This window comes from Peromyscus leucopus, chromosome 4 (genome assembly GCF_004664715.2).
Source record: "Peromyscus leucopus breed LL Stock chromosome 4, UCI_PerLeu_2.1, whole genome shotgun sequence".
NCBI lineage: Eukaryota > Metazoa > Chordata > Mammalia > Rodentia > Cricetidae > Peromyscus > Peromyscus leucopus.
This window is the reverse complement of record NC_051066.1, coordinates 146622569-146641338: the sequence shown is the minus strand read 5'-3', so window position 1 is coordinate 146641338 and position 18770 is coordinate 146622569. Positions and strand designations below refer to the sequence as shown.

Here is an 18770-nt window from a genome sequence, read left to right as displayed (position 1 = left end):
CGGGGGTCTCTTCAGAGACAGTGCGCGCGGGGGGAGGGGGCGGTGCTTTGCGCTGGGGGGCCTCGGCTGGATCCTGCCAGGAAGAAAAAAGGGAGCCACCGCAGAGGGGGCAGCCCCGCCCCGGCCAGCCTGCTCTGCTGCGGATTGGCCCGGTGTCTCTATATCTGGGATGCCTTCCTGGCACCAAGCTACCACATCCCCACTGTCTCCACCCGACGTCCGTCAGCCCTCCGAACTTGGCTTCACAGTGCCCGCCACTGTCTTCTGCGCTCCCGCGCTGCGTTCCGCCCAGGCCTTGCCCAGCTGGAATGCAGAGATCGCCGCCCGGCTACGGCGCACAGGACGATCCGCCCTCCCGCCGCGACTGTGCATGGGCCCCGGGACTCGGGGCCGCTGCTGAGCCGCGCGGCCTCCCTGTCACCAACGTCTCGCCCGCCGAGTCCGCCTCGCCGTCCAGCCTTCCGCGGAGCCCACCGCGCAGCCCCGAGTCAGGGCGCTATGGCTTCGGCCGCGGAGAGCGCCAAACGGCCGACGAGTTGCGCATCCGGCGGCCCATGAACGCTTTCATGGTGTGGGCGAAGGACGAGCGTAAGCGACTGGCGCAGCAAAACCCGGATCTGCACAACGCAGTACTAAGCAAGATGCTAGGTAAGAGTCGAGAGCACAAAGTAGGGCGGTGAGGGAGGGAACTTGGCGGGAGAGGGTGTCGGAATCTGGGGCTCCAGGGTCGGGCTCAAGGTTCTTCTATTCCTTATTCGCGCCGAGCGCCCAGGGCGCACGCAGGGTTGGCAGGTCGTGCGCCCGACGGCGGTCCACTAACAGGCTCCCGCTGTCCACAGGCAAAGCGTGGAAAGAGCTGAACACAGCGGAGAAGCGGCCCTTCGTGGAAGAGGCCGAACGACTGCGTGTACAGCACTTGCGCGACCATCCCAACTACAAGTACCGTCCTCGCCGCAAAAAACAGGCGCGCAAGGCCCGGAGGCTGGAGCCCGGCCTCTTGCTCCCGGGCCTCGTGCAGCCGTCTGCGCCGCCTGAGCCCTTCCCTGCAGCTTCAGGCGCGGCCCGCTCCTTCCGGGAGCTGCCCACGCTGGGCGCGGAGTTCGATGGCTTGGGACTACCCACGCCCGAGCGCTCGCCTCTGGACGGCCTGGAGCCTGGCGAGGCCTCCTTTTTCCCACCGCCTTTGGCGCCCGAGGACTGCGCTGTGCGGGCTTTCCGGGCGCCCTATGCCCCCGAGCTGGCACGGGACCCGAGCTTCTGCTACGGGGCGCCCCTGGCTGAGGCGCTCAGGACCGCGCCGCCTGCTGCGCCGCTCGCGGGCCTCTACTACGGCACCCTGGGCACGCCAGGCCCATACCCCAGTCCTCTGTCACCACCACCTGAGGCTGCGCCTCTTGAGGGAACAGAGCAACTGGAGCCTACCGCAGACCTTTGGGCTGATGTGGACCTCACCGAATTCGACCAGTATCTCAACTGCGGCCGGACTCGACCGGATGCCACTACACTTCCCTACCACATGGCGCTGGCCAAACTGGGTCCGCGTGCCATGTCGTGTCCAGAGGAGAGTAGCCTCATTTCTGCGCTGTCTGACGCCAGCAGCGCAGTCTATTACAGCGCCTGTATCTCAGGCTAGGCACTCTCTCTGCCCTTCAGCGCTTCAGTATGTGGCCAAGTGTCAGGACCCTGTCGCTCCCTTCCTTTCGCAGATGTATGTTAGACTATGCAGCAGCCTTTAGAGCTGGTGGCCTCAGGGTGCCACCTCTGTCATTCACATACCTCCTTTTGGGGGCTCCTGTGTGCTGGCCTTCCCTAGGAAGCCCAGGCCCTGGATGTGCTAGCTGTCTCTGTCAGGGTTAAGTTTTTGAACCATCTAATTCTTTTCTGCTATGTATTTTCTAGAATGAGACTGTATTTTTTACTTTGCTTTTTATATATACATATATAACACACTATATTTAATTTTTAATTAAACTTTTTTCTTTCAAAGGGTTTCAGTGAGCACTAGCATCCATGCATAAGGAACAACAGTGTTTCCCATAAACATTGACCACAGAGATTACTTGACTTTTCCGGTTAGCCACAAAGCTGCCCTCTATCCTTCCAGTTGGGCTCTCAGATATCATCAGCTCCTAGCCTGGATTGTATTTTCCTTCTACAAGCCTAAGTACTGCCAAGGACAGCATTCTTCGCTTGGGCAGAATTGCAGGGTTGTGCAGATATATTACTAGATCTCAAAAATATTCCCTGAGGGGCAGCACCATGCTACACTTGCTCTGCTCCCCCAGGGGGCCTGGCTCAGACATAAATTTAGTGACCAAGGCAATGCTCAAACCGTGTACCTTAAGCCTCCCAGCTCACTAGCCATGCTTGGGCTCCTTTCAGGAGGACTGGGGGGCCTCTTTTCAGACCATCTCCTTTTCAAAGTCCCTTACTGGACAAGCACATTCGTCCAGAGAGGGATGGAACAATCACCCTGGAGGTGGTCCCTGGACACATACATAAAAACTTCATATCTAGTAAGTCTTCTTAGTCGGAAGCTCCCACTCTTGGAGGAGAGGCCTGCCCTACCCTGCATTCCCATATGTCCTGCAATATCAGCTGATTCCAAGATTCACCCACATGGAGTGTGAAATGCCTAGCATGACTACGAAGCTGTAACCATATGGCTTTCAATGAGGGTGGCCATTTGTGACTTACCAGCAACAAGCCTGGGGCTAGATGTTCATGGGGGTCCATGCACAGGGATCCAGCTTCCCAGAATGTTTAGGGAGGAGTACATAAGATGTGAGGATTTCTTAGGAGTATTTTGCATCTGAAGCAAGATGGTATCATCTCTACATTGACCAGTATGAATTACATTACCTCAAATAATGGTATAAGGGGAGCTGCACTTGGGGTCTTATCCTCTATAATTAGCATGCAATGACAGAGGACAGAGATACATAAAAGGGACAAAGTCAGACAAGCTCCAAGCAGAGATAGAAGAGATAGGCCTGACCAGTCCTGCTTCCTGAATGCATGGGAGCAGTCCCCAAGTGTTTATCTACTTGGAATGGGGCATTTTCCCATCAACCTATGGACATACCAAGAAGTACAGGAGAGACAGCCCAGAGCAGGCAGACCAAAGCAACATTCCTAGGTCCAGAGTACTTTCCTAGTTCTAAATTCTATACTTTTATTCCTGCAGAGGACCCTCTTCCCTTGGTTAGTAGGGTGGAGGTCCAAAGTGTGCTGGTGTGGTCCCACTGTCTCTGCGGAGAGAAGATAGAGCAGGATGTTCCCTAAACACCCTTTTCCCATCTGTCAGGGAAGAGGGCTAGTAAGGGTCCAGTTTGGAGCAAGTTCAAATTTACAAGTTCCAAAGGGCAGAAAATACCCCAGAGCAAGATCAGAAAGGGATATGAGTAGGATCATATCACCAAAGACAGCAGTGGATCAGTGCTGGGCTGGGGTGGGGGGGAGCGGTTCCTATCATCCTACTTGAGGAGACTTTTCTCACCCCTCCAAGGATGCAGCCCACCCTCCCAGGTAGAACCACAGACTAAGGCCATAGCCTAACTCCTCATCCTATCTCTCTCTTGCCCAAAAGGTCTAAGCTTCAATCGCCCACCCTTTTCAGCCCTTAATAGCCTGTCCCTAGAATAGCCTGGGTGACATGTGAAATAATTTCCAGAGAAGAGGGTCTGAGAACAGGTAGGGGTCTCCTCGGGATATATAATCACCACTTCGAATATTCTTGAGGAAACCAATGGTCACACACCACACAAAGTCTCCTGCCCCAACAAGGTCAAGATGCGGCAGGCAGGGGGTGAGCATGCCTACTTGAGGTCTCAATCTCCCCTGCTCCCAACTCAGCTGTACTCTAGAAAACCTAATACTAGCTTCTGCTCTGCCCAGAATTTGCTCCAACTTGAACTTGTTCCAAACAGGGTCTCACTTGCTTTCTGCTCTCACACTAAGAGGAAATGACTAGTTGCCACTAGGAAGCACTCTGCTCTATCCTACACAAAGCCTTCAGTACACAGTTCAGTGGTTTGAGAATACTCACTCAAGTTGGGAAACATTACTATCATGTAACTTCAGGGCTTTTTCGTCATCTCCATAAAAACCTATTATTCCCCTGCCCCTAAGGAACAATAAACTCTTTTCTATCTTATGAATTTGTCCATCATTATTATTACTATTATTATTATTGTTTTTTTGAGACAAGGTTTCTCTGTGTAACTCGCTTTGTAGACTATGCTGGCCTCGAACTCACAGAGATCCACTTGCCTCTGCCTTCTGGGTGCTGGGATTAAAGGTGTGTGCCACCACCCGCTAAACAAATCTTTTTAAGCAATTAGCAATTTAAAAATAGGCAAATTCAGCTGGGCACATACCTTTAATCCCAGCACTCAGGAGGCAGAGGCAAGCAGATCTCTGTGAGTTTGAAGCCAGCCTGGTCTACAGAGAAATTTCTAGCACAGCTAAGGCTACACAGAGAAATCCTGTCTCAAAAAAAAAAAAAAAAAAAAAAAAAAAAAAAAAAAATCAAATCTTTTTTGAGCGTTTTGCCTACATATATGTTTGTGTGCCACATGCATGCAGTGCCGGTGAAGGCCAGAAGAGGGCATCAGACCCAATGAAATGTACTTAAAGACAGTACCACCATGTGGGCACTGGGAACTATACCTGAGTCCTCTGCAGGAAGAGCTCTTGCCTGGTGGTGGTGGCTGATGGTGGAGGCCTTTAATCCCAACACTCAGGAGGCACAGGCAGGAGGATCTTTGTGAGTTCAAGGTCAGCCAGATCTACACAAAGAAACACTGTCTTGAAAAAAAAATTTTTTTAACCTTTTTAGAGCTTTATTGGGGTGGGGGAGGACAGACGGAAGGAGAGAGCAGAAAGAGAAGGGGGCGAAAAAATTTTTAAATTTATTTTTATGTGTATGGGTGTTTTGCTTACATGTATGTCTGTGTACTATATGCATGCTTGGTACCCTTGGAGACCAGAAGAGGGTGTTGGATCCCCTGGAGCTAGTTACAGATGGTTGTAAGCTGCTATGTGGATGTTGGGAATAATTCTTCCATTAAAGATTTGTGTGTGCTGTGTGTGAGTGCATGCACACACGTGCATATATATGTGTGGGCTGGTATCCATGGAAACCAGAGGCATCAGATCCCCTTGGAGCTAAAGTGTAATACAGGCAGTTGTAAGCTATTCAAAATGCATGGGTGCTGGGGACTGAACTCAGGTCCTTCGCAAGTGCAATATGCTCTCTTAATCTTTGAGCCATTTCTCCAGCACAGAAATTTCCCACAAACATCCCACCCCACCCCACCCCGGAGCTGAGGAGCGAACCCAGGGCCTTGTGCTTGCTAGGCAAGTGCTCTACCATTGAGCTAAATCCCCAACCCAAGGAATAATTTGTTTTGTTTTGTTTTTGTTTCTCGAGGCAGGGTTTCTCTGTGTAGTTTTGGTGCCTGTCCTGGATCTTGCTCTGTAGCCCAGGCTGGCCTCGAACTCACAGAGATCCGCCTGCCTCTGGCTTCCGAGTGCTGAGATTAAAGACATGCGTTACCACTGCCCGGCAGGAATAATTATTTTAAACAGAATTTTCCCTACTGTTAAGGCAGTGGATATCTAGCAAGTGAAGACCAGATCCAATGGGGAAAATGTATAAAACATATAAAAATAAAATCTAATCACAGGTTTTTAATGTCTTGTTTAAAAAAATAATAAAGCAAAGTCCTTGCTTTTCTAAACCAGTTATTTTTATTTATTTTTAATTTTGTGTACATGTTGGGGGTGGGCATGTACACGAGTGCATGTACCCACAGAAGCCAGAAGCATCAGATCCTCCTGGAGCTGGACTTACAGGCAGTTGTCAGCCATTCAGTGTGGGTTCTGGGAACTGAACTCTGATCTTCTACAAGAGCATTATGCATTCTTAACCACTGAGCCATCTCTCTAGCCTCCTAAGACAGTTTTTGTTGTTGTCATTTGTTTTGGTAAAATTTACAAAGAATAGATTAATAGTGTTAAAAACTTTTATTGTTGTAAACAGAGAATGCAGCATTAATTTTATCTCAGGGAATTGAATTTTTGCCTTGAAAATTTTTAATAACTTCATTCTTAATGTAGTTGTAGCCATGTCCAAATTCTTTAAGTTTAGTTCTCACAGTCATTCTACAACATACTTTAATCTTCTAACTTTTATTCTTGTCTGTTTTCATTTTAGAACAGTCTTTACCTTACCATTCAAAATCCTTTTGTATCCAAAGGCAGTGCTTCTCTTTAGTCTTCTTTTACCAAAAATACATTTCACACCTATAACCTTTATATCTCTTTTTTTTCACTTGATTTTCTTTTTAAGATTTACTTATTTATTATGTATACAGTGTTCTGTTTGCATGTGTCCCTGCAGGCCAGAAGAGGGCGCCAGATCTCATTACAGATGGTTTTGAGCCACTATGTGGATGCTGGGAATTAAACTCAGGACCTCTGGAAGAACAGCCAGTGTTCTTAACCTCTGAGCCATCTCTCCAGTTCCCACTTGATGATTCTTTAATGTCTTATTATAACTACTGCTATAATTACAAATTTAGAAAACACTTTCTTTTCAATAATTATATTTCAAATTAAAACTAGAAGCTTTATCCAAAACACATCTTAACTATCTAACAGTTATAGATACAGGTAAAAGATATTAATAGTCTTTGGGGTGGAGGTGTTTGCTTGCTTGCTTTGAAACTATCCCTGGCTGGCCTGAAACTGACTATATAGACGAGGCAGTCTCAATCTCAGTAATCTCTCTCTCCCTCCTGAGCACTGTGATTAAGGGTGTGCATCACCACGCCCAGCAGTGTGTGTGTGTGTGTGTGTGTGTGTGTGTATGAATATATACCACATGTATGTGGGTGTCCACAGAGGCCAGACATGTCAGATCCCCTGGAACTGGAGTAACAGGTAGTTATGAGCCACCTAAAATGAGTATTTGGAACCAAACTTGAGTCCTTTGGAAGAGCAGTAAGTGCTCTTAACCACTGAACAGGTTCTTCAGCCCTCAAATTCACTTTTTGAGGTTTCAGTTATTTACAGGTCAACAAGACAAGTGAACACAATATAAAATTTCTTAAATTTATATTTCTAATGACAATGTCTGAACAATAGGTTAAGAACCACACACCCATGTGCTAGAGCAGCTGCTCCTGATTTTTTTTTTTTCTTTTCTCTTTTTAAATTTGTTTGTTTGTTTTAAGATAGTGTCTCCCTGTCACCTTAGCTCTTTTGGAACATCCTGTATAGACCAAGTTGACATCAAACTCACAAAGATCTGCCAGTGTCTGTTTCCCAAATGATGGTATTAAGAGCATGTACCACCATGCCTAGCTCCAAACTAAGATTATGCAGGGTTATGTCAACTACTACCAAACCTACAAAACTTCTGCTCCAGGATTGGAAGGGAATTAACCAAGGAGAGAAGAGTGTTCATAGAGGGTAGTTGTCTCTGAGGGTCTGGGAAAGGCAGGGCCTAAGTGCATACTAGGTCCATTTGGAAGAGCAGTAAGTGCTCTTAACCAGTGCTCTTCTGGTCCCTTGGCTCCTGTTCCCAGGGATCTTTCCCCAAGATCTCACAGGTTTCCCAGAACCCCAATCATGGCTTCACTCCTTCTTTTGGTTTGGCTACCCACAGCTCCACTTTGTGCCCAACTCAGGCTCCCACTGTTGCCTCTAGGGACATGCCACCCATAACCCTGGCCTCTATAACTTTACCCAATCTCCTAAGAATCTGCTCCCACTCTTCTACCTCACCCTGTATCCATGCCCTGCCCTCCATGACTTCATCCCCTCTCCTATAGCCCCCTTCCCTGTAACCCCACCCTCTGTCTCATGACTCCAGCCCCCAGCCCCCACCACCTTGCTCAATCTCCCACACCCCTGTCTGCCCTCCAAAAAACAGGAAGTGTTGGGAGTCACAGCTCTGGGAGTAAGTGCAGGAAGCTGGGCTTATCTTGCTCTGCAGCCCTGACCCCTGGCCTTGTGCCGGGTAGGGGGCGCCAGGGGCAGTCCAAGGACAGAGCCTGCTCACCTGGTGAGCCCTGGCTGCCTCTCTCTTGAGCCACAAACTGTCACAACTGGACTGGTATGCAAAAAGGCCTAGCTAGTGCTTCCCAGGGTACATCAGCCTGCTGTCTCCTCCACAGACAGCAGCAGAAATACCAACACAGCAAGGGACCCATGAGCTAGTACCCCAGGATGTCTCGCTTCCCCCACAACAGGCACTGCATTGCTGCCAAGGGCTTGACCTTCTCATTTCCACTCAAACAAGGACTCACTTCCCATAGCAGGTGTTACCTCTTTGCTGGTTATTCCAGATTCTAGTGGAGCAGGGTATGCTGTGTGTGCTTGTGCGTGTGTTTTCTGTTTACAAAGCTAAATCTTCCTGAGGAGGGGGCAGGATGGGGACTGTCCCTTTTCCCCCACCCCTAGGGTCCTGAAGGCCTCTGGCAGGGACAATAGGCCTCAACACCTGCCTCACTCTTCTCCCTACCCCCACCCGCTTCTCAGGAATATGTGCTTCCTGGAGTAGAGGGCCTTGTTTATTTCCAGTTAGCCACAGCTGAAGCAAGCAGCCTTCTTGCACACCTGCAGGTCTTGCAAGGGCCTAGTGCCCACAAGCCCACAAGGCCAGGTACTCTGCAGGTCTGGGAGCAGATATTTCCTTCTCCTCCACACCTGTGTCCATAGTGCTGCCCAAGCCTTCTTAGGAACCCAGTTGTTTGTTTTTATTTAATTTTTAGTTTAGTTTAACTGAACCTCCCTTTACATCTACTACAGGATTTCACAGTGCTGGTGTGATATCCACCAATGGATTGGCCTAAGAAAGATGGACTTGAACCAAGCCTGGGCCTACTCATTGTTTCCCATTCAAGGTTTGTGTGTGATATAGAGCTGCTAACTAGAGAAAATATGGAGTGCTTCATGAATCTGTGTGCCATCCTTGCACGGTGGTCATGCTAATCTTCTCCGTATCATTCCAATTTTAGCATGTGCTGAAGTGAGCCCAACTTCAGGAATGTAGCTGAGTTCAGAGCTCTGCATGCTTAGCTGTGGCTCTGTGCTCACAGGGCACAAAAAAAACATGCCTATTCCTATTGCTCCCTTTATTCAGCTCTCCCACACTCCTAGGCTAGTGTGGTAGGTGGCAGGATAGGGACGTGCTGTCCTAACACAGAAGAGGCTACAGCCCTCACTCTCTGCTGCATCATGGGAGGTGGAACAGGGTTAACACATAAGTAGCAAAGTCAAGATTAACTTTGGGATTTGCAAACTAAAGGACTAGCTTGTCATCCATAGCTGTTGCCCAAGTTCCAGATGTTCTTTCAAAGGCTCCTAGTCGTGGGAGGCCGTGGTACCCAGTCAGTCTCCCTTCAAAGCCTGCCAGTCTGTCTTCCAGGATTACATATGGAGGCCTGTTTCCTGGGCTGCAGGAAATTGCACAGGCCTGGCCAGTGCCTTGGGGCTGGGGGTGTTTCCCATCTGTGATCCTCACAGTCCTTTCTTCTGTGCCAGAGCCCCACCTCCCTGCAAAGTCAAGCCCTGAAAAGGCTTGGGTGGGATAGGACAATACCAGTAGTCTCCTGCTCCATGTCTCAGCCTCAGCATCTCCAAGGTCTGTTTTAGCTGCTCAGCAGCCAGCAACTGTGGGACAGTATCTGTGCTGAGTTATGTTAGGTGTGCATGAGGAGGATATGCCCTGTCCTCAACTACAAAGAAGCCCTGGGGACCTCCATTTAGGTCCCTGGGCTAAGTGTAAAGGACCTAGAATCCTTCCGCTCTGATCCTGAGGGCTCTGTACCTGCAAGAGGACAGTCATTCTAGTGGGTTGATAACCACAGGCTGAGTTCCCAGGGCTCCTGCAGAGAGCCATGGGTGCAGAATTCAGGTGATCTTTAAAAGTATAATCTGATACAGGACTTAGGCATCAACATATATTCCCTGAAACTCTTGAGGCTTCTACTTCACTTCCAGTCCCAGGAGGCTGTGGTTTGTTTGGTCTTTCCTCAGCTGAAGAGAAGAAATTGAGAATCAGGACACCCTGTTGCCTACCTCCCCAGCCTGATTGCTCTAAACAGTAGGAGAGGACAGCAAAATGGGCAGTATTTGTGGGATGCTCACTGGGTCTCAAGTGATTTCCCAGTAGGATCTAAAGTTGGGACAAGTATAAGTACAGATTGCTTTGCAAAAATGGGTCCATGGGTATCTCCAAGGTGGGCTGTCCATACTGTCCTCTTTCAGCTCAGTGCCCACTGTTACTTTCTCCAGATCTCACTTGATCATTCTTTAGTCAAGTACTGCTGCCCTATGGCTTATATTTCAACAAAACTGGACCTTTTTCTCTGCACTGGGACATTGGCTATACCCTAGCATGCCCAATAGAGCTCACCAATATAAGTCATCAGTCCAGGTCCATAGCCATCCACCTCTCTCCTCCATCGGTATTTCCTGGAACAAGATGACTACCCATCCAGGCCCTAGGCCCAGGATCTTGCAATGATCCAGGCTTCCCCTCATCCTCTCACACTAGCTGTCACACATACATACATACATACATACATACATACATACATACATACATACATACAGAGAGAGAGAGAGAGAGAGAGAGAGAGAGAGAGAGAGAGAGAGAGAGAATGAGAATCATTTTAGGCCTGGCTTTGCTGAAGGTCTGTGTACTTAGGCCCTCTCTGGCACACCCCCACCTTGTACTTTTCCATACTGCCTCCTACCCCATGGAGAACCAAAATGTTCTGTTTGTGCTCCAAGGTGGCTTGTGAGACCATTAGAAATCTGAATCATAGATTATTTAAATGCATACTGATATCCAGAAAGTTCCATTTCTTCTACACATCATACTCTGGGTCCAAATCTGATCCCAGCTCTTCTAGTACTTGACTGTGTAATTAAGGTCCTATATCCTCTCCATGTCTCAGCTTCCTCAACTGTGAGAAGTCCCATTGGGCAGACCGCATGTGCACCAAGGAATGGAGGCACGAAGAACTTCAGGGCTATTTCTTGTTCTTGTACCTACCACTGCCTTTTTCATCTCTTGTTTGCCTGTCTGACAGACGCAGAGCAAGGTATTCTTGAGACTCTTGGACTCCACATTCTATTATGAGGCAAGGAGCCTGGGGACATTGCTTCTTTTCTGTTCAGGGCTAGAATCATTGAAGAGCAGACACCTAGGCTTATGTAGGTACTGGGGCCAGTCTAGTTAGTTCAACAGACAAGTCTGGGGCAGTCTGTGGAGTTGTCCCCCACCCTGCCCTGCCCATCCCCCAGGGGCAGCAGGAAATGGCCTGGTCTAGTTTGTGGCCAGGGCAGCAAGGTTGGCTTCCTCTGAGTCCTGTTTCCTTTATCCGGTTGTTTTGCTCTGAATCCACCAAGCTCAGCCTTCCCCTCCTCTCCATTTCCACCCTCTCCTCCGGTCCAGAGTTGGGCAGGACGGATGCATGACGTTTTAAAATCCCTAACCAGGTTGTGGGGTGGGGGTAGGGGGCTTCTCTGCCTTGGACACTACTTGAGGACAGGTCCAATGTCCCACCCACGCCCCCTGCTGTATGAGGCTGGGAACTACAACTATTGCCGTTGCTCAGGTGTGAGGTCCCTAAGAAGCAGATCCCTGGGTGGTCCAGGGCCCATAACCAGTCAGGCAAAGGTAGAAGAATCAGGCCATATCACTAGCTCCATTTATTGGGGCCTTATTGGGTGTCATGAAGGAAGGTGATCTCTTCTCCACATTCTGGGCCTTTGAGTGCATGTAGTCTGAGCTGAGAGAGGGGGCACTGTCAAAACATGAACCAAAGTTTGCTTCCAGTCTTCTGTGAGAGGTAGGAGTAAGAACAGGGGCAGTGCTAAAATTCTCTGGTGGTCATGGCACTCAGTGCAAAGAGCTTCTCCCAGCAGGTGGCGACAGCATATAAGGCACGCAGCAGGAGCCGCCTCCGCTGCTGCACTGGACGCTTCTTGGGCTGCAGGATCTGCCAGTGGGGACCAGCTGTGAGTGAGTGCATACAGATCCTCACCCTTGCCCTTATCTCACAGCTCATGATTAGCCCTGTGGGAAGCAGGTGGCTGCCAGGCCAACTGGCCCTACTTGAGCCCAAAGCCTCAGGCCACTGGTGCTGCAGTCCTTGGGGAGGGTGACTGAGGACACATACCCTGGTGGATGTCCGGCAGTGTCTGCGCATCACGGCCTTGGTGCGCACCGCCACTGTCCATGCCGCTTTCTCTAACGCATTGTGGGGAACTCCGGCCATGCTCCCAAGAAGGGTCTGACCCAGGGACTCGATAGACAGTAGGATGCTATGCTCCTGAGATGGAAAGGGAGGAAAGCCAGGACAGGGGTGGGGCCGGGGCCTGAGGACGGAACAGATAGGTCTAGGTGGGGGTGCCTCCCCATACCTTCTGGGCATCACAGGAGGCCCCTGGTTGTCCCTGACCTCCACCAGCTCCAGTCAGGTTTTTCTGAACGAAGTGGTGGTGTCGGGACCCAGGCTCTGTATGCTGGGCTCCCAGCCCAGCCCACTGCATGGCGGCCTGCAAGTCCTGGAAGATGACAGCTTGGTAGTGGTGGAGGACCTCCTGGACACTGCAGGACCGGGGCCTAGCCCAGCCCAGAGCAGACACCAGAAATGCCAGCAGCAGTGGTAAAACGTAGAAAGTGGGCTTGAGGGGCACCTGGAGAGGACATCAGGTTGGGGTTGAGAACCCAAGCCTCCCAGCAGCACAAGGAGTGGAGTCACCACAAAGGGTGCCCCTCAGCTGTGAGATGGTAGGATCGAAAATCTCATCAGACTCTGGGTATGGCTTATGATAAGCCCTGGCAGTCCTAGAGAAGGGAAAAGAGACTTAAATACCAAACAGTAACATGTTTCTGTGAACATTTGTGGGGTATATAGTGGGGCATGGGGAAGTACTTTCACTGAGCCTCTGAAGGACTAGGAAGGAGACAGAGAACAGGTACCATAGGCAAGGGGTGGCACTATGGTCTACATTGGAAAGGCAGAAAAGTTAGTACCTAGCGTACAATGGATGTGCAAGGGCTCACTGGCCTTGTGCAGGGAGTGGATAGGGAGGGGGTACAGCAAGAAGTGAGTACAGCCTCAGTACAGCCTCACCCCTGACCATGCTCAAACCCATACCTACTAGTCATAGCCCACCCCCATCCCCTGACATTGGATATTCTCTCTCACACATACATCTCATGCTCTTTGGGTGAGCAAGATGGGATCTGGGGGTAGAACCACTATGCTCTCATGCAGTATGGGAACTCGAATCTCTTCCTCAATAGTTCTGCTACAACCAGCCATAGGAACCAACCCCTACCCCCACAAAAAAAAAAAAAAAAAAAAAAAAACAACAACCATGGCAGAAACATTGGCTCAGAGCTCCAAGACCCCCAATGGAAGGGGAAGGCTGGAGGGAAGGCCTAGAGACAGCAGAAGCAAAGCCTCAAGCAAAGCCTGCCAACAAGCTTCCTCCCACCCCAAGTGGAAAGGACTGGTGCTGGGGGAAAGCTCACACGTTAGGGAGACAGCTAAGGTCCTCAGACCCCAGCTCCTCCAAATGGAGCAGTTCCCAAACCTGCCTCTAGGTCCCCAGCTTACTTAGGCTCAAAAATTAATCTTGTGAACCCAGCGAAATGACAGGACTCAGCTTCCCAGCCCTGGCAGGAGAGCTGAACTGAGCATACCACAAACTCCCACATAGAAGTGGGTGGGGTAGGGGCTCCTTCCTGGGATACCAGCACCAACAACTGAAGAACAAATGTAGTAGCACTCCTGAAAAGTCTTGAAAGTCATTTGGAACAACATTTGGAAAGGGTGCCAAGACTAACCCATCAAACCACATTAAGAACAAGAGCCAATACAGCCAATGAGACTGCTAGAAGGACATCCAGCACCAATATGGAACAGGTTGGCTGCCAGGGAGTCCCTACAACTCAGGCTTAACCCAGCATGAGAGGAAAGGGTACTGGGAAGTCCAGCACCAACAATGGTCACTTTACTGGGTACCATCATAAACATCTGGGGTTTCTATGAGGCATAGGGAAAGTGTCTCCCCTGGGTTGTGGCCATGCACAGAATCTTGGCCCAGACCAGCCCCCTCCCCCAGGCTCCAACTGCTTACCATAGGCCTCTCAAGGTCTGGCCTTCCCTTATTCCCTCTAGCAGGCCAAACACATGATCCTGGGTCCTCTGGGTCTTTGGATTGCCAATGAAGTAGTCAATTGGCAGTCACACCAGGTCCTCTACCGGCTGATGGGGCCTCCCTGGTGAGAGCTGGGGGGCAGGTGGAGAGGCGTTTGAAGTTGGCTCCTCCAGCTACGAAGGGAGGGAGCCACACGGGAGGGAAGGAAAGTCCAGTAAGTCAGCCCTGCCCCTAACCCCTCCCCACCCTCTCCTCCAGTCACTTCAATTAACTTGACCCTGGAGCACAGCAGCTGCCTGTTGCAGCAGATCCAGGGCTGCTCTGGGTCTTGGATTGAGTCTCCAGCCCCATGGAGACCCCCGCTCTGCCTCAATGGGCAGAGAGCATAGTCTCTCCTGATAGGTGGGCCAGCCACCAGTCCCCAATCCATATCCAGACAGACCTGTCTCAGCAGGTCTGGAACTTGGGACTTCCCAGACTTCTACTGCTGGCCCCACTTCATCCCTCCAGACCTTGGGTCATCCAGGAGGCCCAGTCCCAGGGTTGATGTTTTGCTTTAGCACAAATTAATCTCCTGCTAAGCAAAGCTCAACTTCCAGCTGAAGAAAAGCAATAATGGTGTGGGTTGGTGAGATGGCCCAGCAGGTTAAGGTACTTGCTGCCAAGTCTTGACAACCTGAGTTTGGTCCCAGGGGCCAACATATTAGAAGAAAAGACTTCTGTAAGTTGTCCTCTGACCTCCACAAGTATACTGTGGCATATGTTCACCCAATAAATAATGTGATACATAAGGAGTTGCTGACCACCTCAGCACAGCAGCAACAACAAAAAACTCCTCCATTCCCACAGAGAGGAAAAATAACTAGGATATTACAGGCTCACTAGACTATTCCACAGCCCTACAGGAAACCTTATCCAGGTATACTCTTCTGTAACTGGTCCACTGCACTCAGTTTGAGAGATGGGAACAATCAAAAGGAGCAGAAACTGCCAACAGCCTGGTGCTGTAGTCAAGTCCTTTCCCTTTCCATCTGTAATGGAACCACTGGGTATGGTCCCTCATCATAGGGAACCCCACGGATTTTTCTATGGAAATATGCAAGGAGTTCTAGATATTCCTCAGGACAGGAGCAGGAAGTACTTCTCCAAGTCAGCACCTAAGTGATATGTCAAGTATCAACCAATCAGCAAGTCTTCCTCCTGTCCTCTTGACTATTAAGGTTCCTAGAGTCACAGGAAAAGTGAGTTCATACCTTTCAAGGCAAGCAAAGATACGTGCTGAGCTTTTTCTTTTCTTTTTTTTTTTTTTTAACCTCAGATGCCTACAGAACAATGGGGGCTTCTATAAGCCTTTCAATCTTTTACAGCTTGGTTCCCATGTGACCTTCAGCCTCTTGTATCAAAGACCTATGACAGAGCCTCCATTCTATATATATAGCCTGTACTCCCAAGACCTTCTTCATAAAATCTTCGTAAGCCCTTGGTACCCCAACTATGTTTCTTCTGGAGCATACAAGCACTTGCAGGAGGCTACATCCAAACCAGACTGGCCATGACCACCACTCAAGAGAATAGGAGCCAAAGACAAAACAGAGGAGAGAGAGAGAGAGAGAGAGAGAGAGAGAGAGAGAGAGAGAGAGAGAGAGAGAGAGAGAAAAGACACCCTAACCCCAACATAACTCTATAAAAATCTTTAATGAATGAAAAATACACAGTGTAGGCTTTGTGTTCATTGTCCATGTGTTCATGTCCCCAAAGTGCCCTGTCCTCCTCCGCAGCTATCAGAAGGTGTTTTTAATACGGGCAGCTACCAGCACTAGTATTTCCCCAATCTTTCTCTGCCAGTTGGTGATATCCTTGGACACAGCACACCACAGCTCTCCATGCCGGGGCTCTGCATTCTCACAGCGCTTCCTCACCTCTTCCTGTTGCTCCTGGGGAGAGCAAAGGGTACTGTAGGTAGGGTTTCTTGTTAGGTACACCCTGAACCTTGCCTGTCCCCTTGCAGATCTGGCCCCAGCAGATTTCAAGCCATCCGCTCTCTCCTCTTGGGAACACAGCATCCAAGTCAGTGAGTGCATTTGTGTGTTGACCTGTGTCGGACTCCCTACCTCTGGTTCCCACAAGTTGCCAGGTGCACCATCTCTGAACTAGGAACTTCCTGGATTCAACATGGTCTGGCTACTACTTCCAATGAGGACCCCGGGACACCGGGACACCCTGGACACCCTTGCCTTATGAGCATGGCTCCAACAAACCTCAACTGGGAATGGGCTGCTGGTCCTGGCCACTTCCTATTCCCCTTCCCCATGGGCTGGATGGAGCTTTCTATTGTCTCAGAAGTGGCTAGGGAACAGGCAGGATATTACTGCTCACTGATATTCTAGTGTAGCCTCACCTCAGTGCCATGCTGAAGTTCAAATTTGTAGAAAAAGGCCCAGGCATCTCCCAGATCTGAGTCAATCTTCACAGTGCGATGGAACCACTCCCGTGCCTTGGTGATCTTTCGTTCACTCCAGAACAGCCTGTTAGGGGACAAGTACTTAGAGCAAGGGGCATAAGATAGTGCCTGCTGGGCTTGGGAGTCACTGTTCTGTGGGGGTCATCAGCTCTATCTTGCTCCTGGTGAGACCAGCAAGCCTAGGCATGTGTTACAGGTCTGAGCCATGGTGCAGGGATACCTGGAGGTCGTTCCAGATCCTTCACTGACCTTCCCCCCCCCACTGCTTTTTATAACATTTACACATACACAGCAAGATTTTAACAACTTCTTCTTCTTCTTTTTTTTCCCCCGGTTTTTCAAGACAGGTTTTCTCTGCGTAACAGTCCTGGCTGTCCTGGAACTCACTTTGTAGAGCAGGCTGGCCTAGAACTCACTGAGATCCACCTGCCTCTGCCTCCCAAGTGTTGGGATTAAAGGCATGTGCTACCACCTCCTGGCTAAGATCTTAACTTCTTAAAACTATCCCCCACCCCACCCCGGTCAAATACAGTATGAAACTAACTCTGATAAACATTAAAGCTGATTATAAAAACCAGAAATTTCAGACTGCTCCTCAATAACACACCAACCCTGGACTATCCTGCTTTGTCTAGCCCCTTGTAGCAACAGAAGCAAACACAAAGATGGGTTTCCACAGGTCAGCTCTGGGGACCTGAGCCCACTGGAGTTGCTCAGACCACAGCACATATGACTGTTGTACCTGATGCTCACACATGAAAAGCAGGCTGAAGAGGAGCCATGAAGGAAGCCAAGAAACTGGACTGTTAGAAACCAACTTAGAAGAGGGGTGTGGTAGCACATGCCTTTAATCTCAGCACTTGGAAGGCAGAGGCAGGCAGATCCTGAATTCGAGGCCAGCCTGGTCTACAGAAGGGGGGGGGGTTTCTACGACAACCAGGACTAAAAAGAAAACCCTATCTCAAGAATTTCAAAATTAAGAAAGGAAGGAAAGGAAATGAAGGACAGGAACCAACTTAGGGTCTCCATGGGCACTCTCCCCAACTGGTAGTTAGTATAGGATAGCAGGATGAACAATGGGAAAGATGGTATCGCATGCTGTGGGGAACACTTTGGCAGGCCCAGGACTTGGGCTGTATTCACCCTCCCTCCCTTAGTGAGGCAGCTGGTGCACAGCTAACCTTTCCACTGCAGGCAGCTGTTTGGATCACTCTCAGGTACCAAATGGAGTAATTTCATGCTGATAACTTGATTGTTTTTTAAGCCATGTAGTGCTCTTAATTGCTTGGTGTTAGATAAACTGTGATTTAAAGAGCATAAACTCAAGATAGTGGGCACATGGATCATCGGCTTCAGAACAGCAAGGAGTGACTTATTTACTTTAACAAAGCCTTTTGTGAGGTTTATGGCTGCTCTGTCTGAGGGCATATAGAATTTACTCTGGGAAAAGGAAGCCCAGGATAGGAAGACTGGGCCTAATGCCTCCCTCATCTCTAGGGCCACAGGTGCCCAGGTAGCAATGTGAAAGCAGCTGCACCAGACCCTGAGCACTCAATGCCACTCAAACAGAACCAAACTGGTGTGGTACTGTATTCCCCCAAATACTGTGCATGCTAATAAACTTATCTGGGGTCAGAGACAGAGCAGCCACAATATTAAACATAAAGGATAGGCAGTGCAGCATATGCCTTTAATCCTAGCATTCCAGAGGCAGAAATCCATGTGTTCAAGGATACAGACAGGCATGGTGACTCATCACACCTTTAATCCCAGAAGGCAAGCCTTTAATCCCAGGGAGTGGTGGTAGAAAGCAGAAACTAGAAGCATTTGGCCTAGTTAAGCATTTTGACTGGTTAAGCTTTCAGGCTTCTAGCAGCACAGTTCAGCTGAGAGCTATTCGGATATGAGGACATAGAGGCTTCCAGTCTGAGGAAACAAGACCAGCTGAGAAGATGTCCAGGTAGGGTTAGCTGTGGCTTGTTCTGTCTCTCTGACCATCCAGCATTTCACCCCAATAACTGGCCCTGGGTTTGATTTTATTAATAAGACTCTCTAAGATTCACACTACAAACTGGTTCTAAGGCTCTGCCTCCACCACCACCACCAGTGGCAC

At 49.5% G+C, this 18770-nt stretch overlaps 3 protein-coding genes and 1 non-coding gene across 4 annotated transcripts in view; 1 reads left to right on the top strand and 3 right to left on the bottom strand.

Annotated features, from left to right (window-relative positions):
• The first annotated feature begins 186 nt into the window (after positions 1-186).
• Sox18 (SRY-box transcription factor 18) lies at positions 187-4156 on the top strand. The gene is made up of 2 exons (XM_028885207.2): positions 187-648; positions 840-4156. The coding sequence occupies exons 1-2, from the start codon at positions 309-311 to the stop codon at positions 1631-1633; spliced, it is 1134 nt and encodes a 377-aa protein (XP_028741040.1). The 5' UTR covers positions 187-308; the 3' UTR covers positions 1634-4156.
• A 4790-nt stretch (positions 4157-8946) lies between these two features.
• LOC114704233 lies at positions 8947-9051 on the bottom strand. Its single transcript, XR_003736243.1, has one exon. It is a non-coding gene; the product is annotated as a U6 spliceosomal RNA (small nuclear RNA).
• A 2653-nt stretch (positions 9052-11704) lies between these two features.
• Positions 11705-15794, bottom strand: C4H20orf204 (chromosome 4 C20orf204 homolog). The gene is made up of 4 exons (XM_028885217.2): positions 14176-15794; positions 12448-12723; positions 12204-12356; positions 11705-12023 (listed from the first exon to the last, which is right to left on the bottom strand). The coding sequence occupies exons 1-4, from the start codon at positions 14176-14178 to the stop codon at positions 11898-11900; spliced, it is 558 nt and encodes a 185-aa protein (XP_028741050.1). The 5' UTR covers positions 14179-15794; the 3' UTR covers positions 11705-11897.
• Positions 15795-15872: 78 nt separating this feature from the next.
• Prpf6 (pre-mRNA processing factor 6) overlaps positions 15873-18770 on the bottom strand; it is an 87819-nt gene continuing 84921 nt past the window's right edge. The window contains exons 20-21 of the mRNA XM_028885213.1: positions 16595-16721; positions 15873-16130 (exon numbers count right to left, since the gene is read on the bottom strand). Of these exons, the coding sequence (XP_028741046.1) occupies positions 15978-16130; positions 16595-16721 (280 nt within the window). The 3' untranslated portion in view covers positions 15873-15977. The remainder of the gene's footprint in view (positions 16131-16594; positions 16722-18770) is intronic.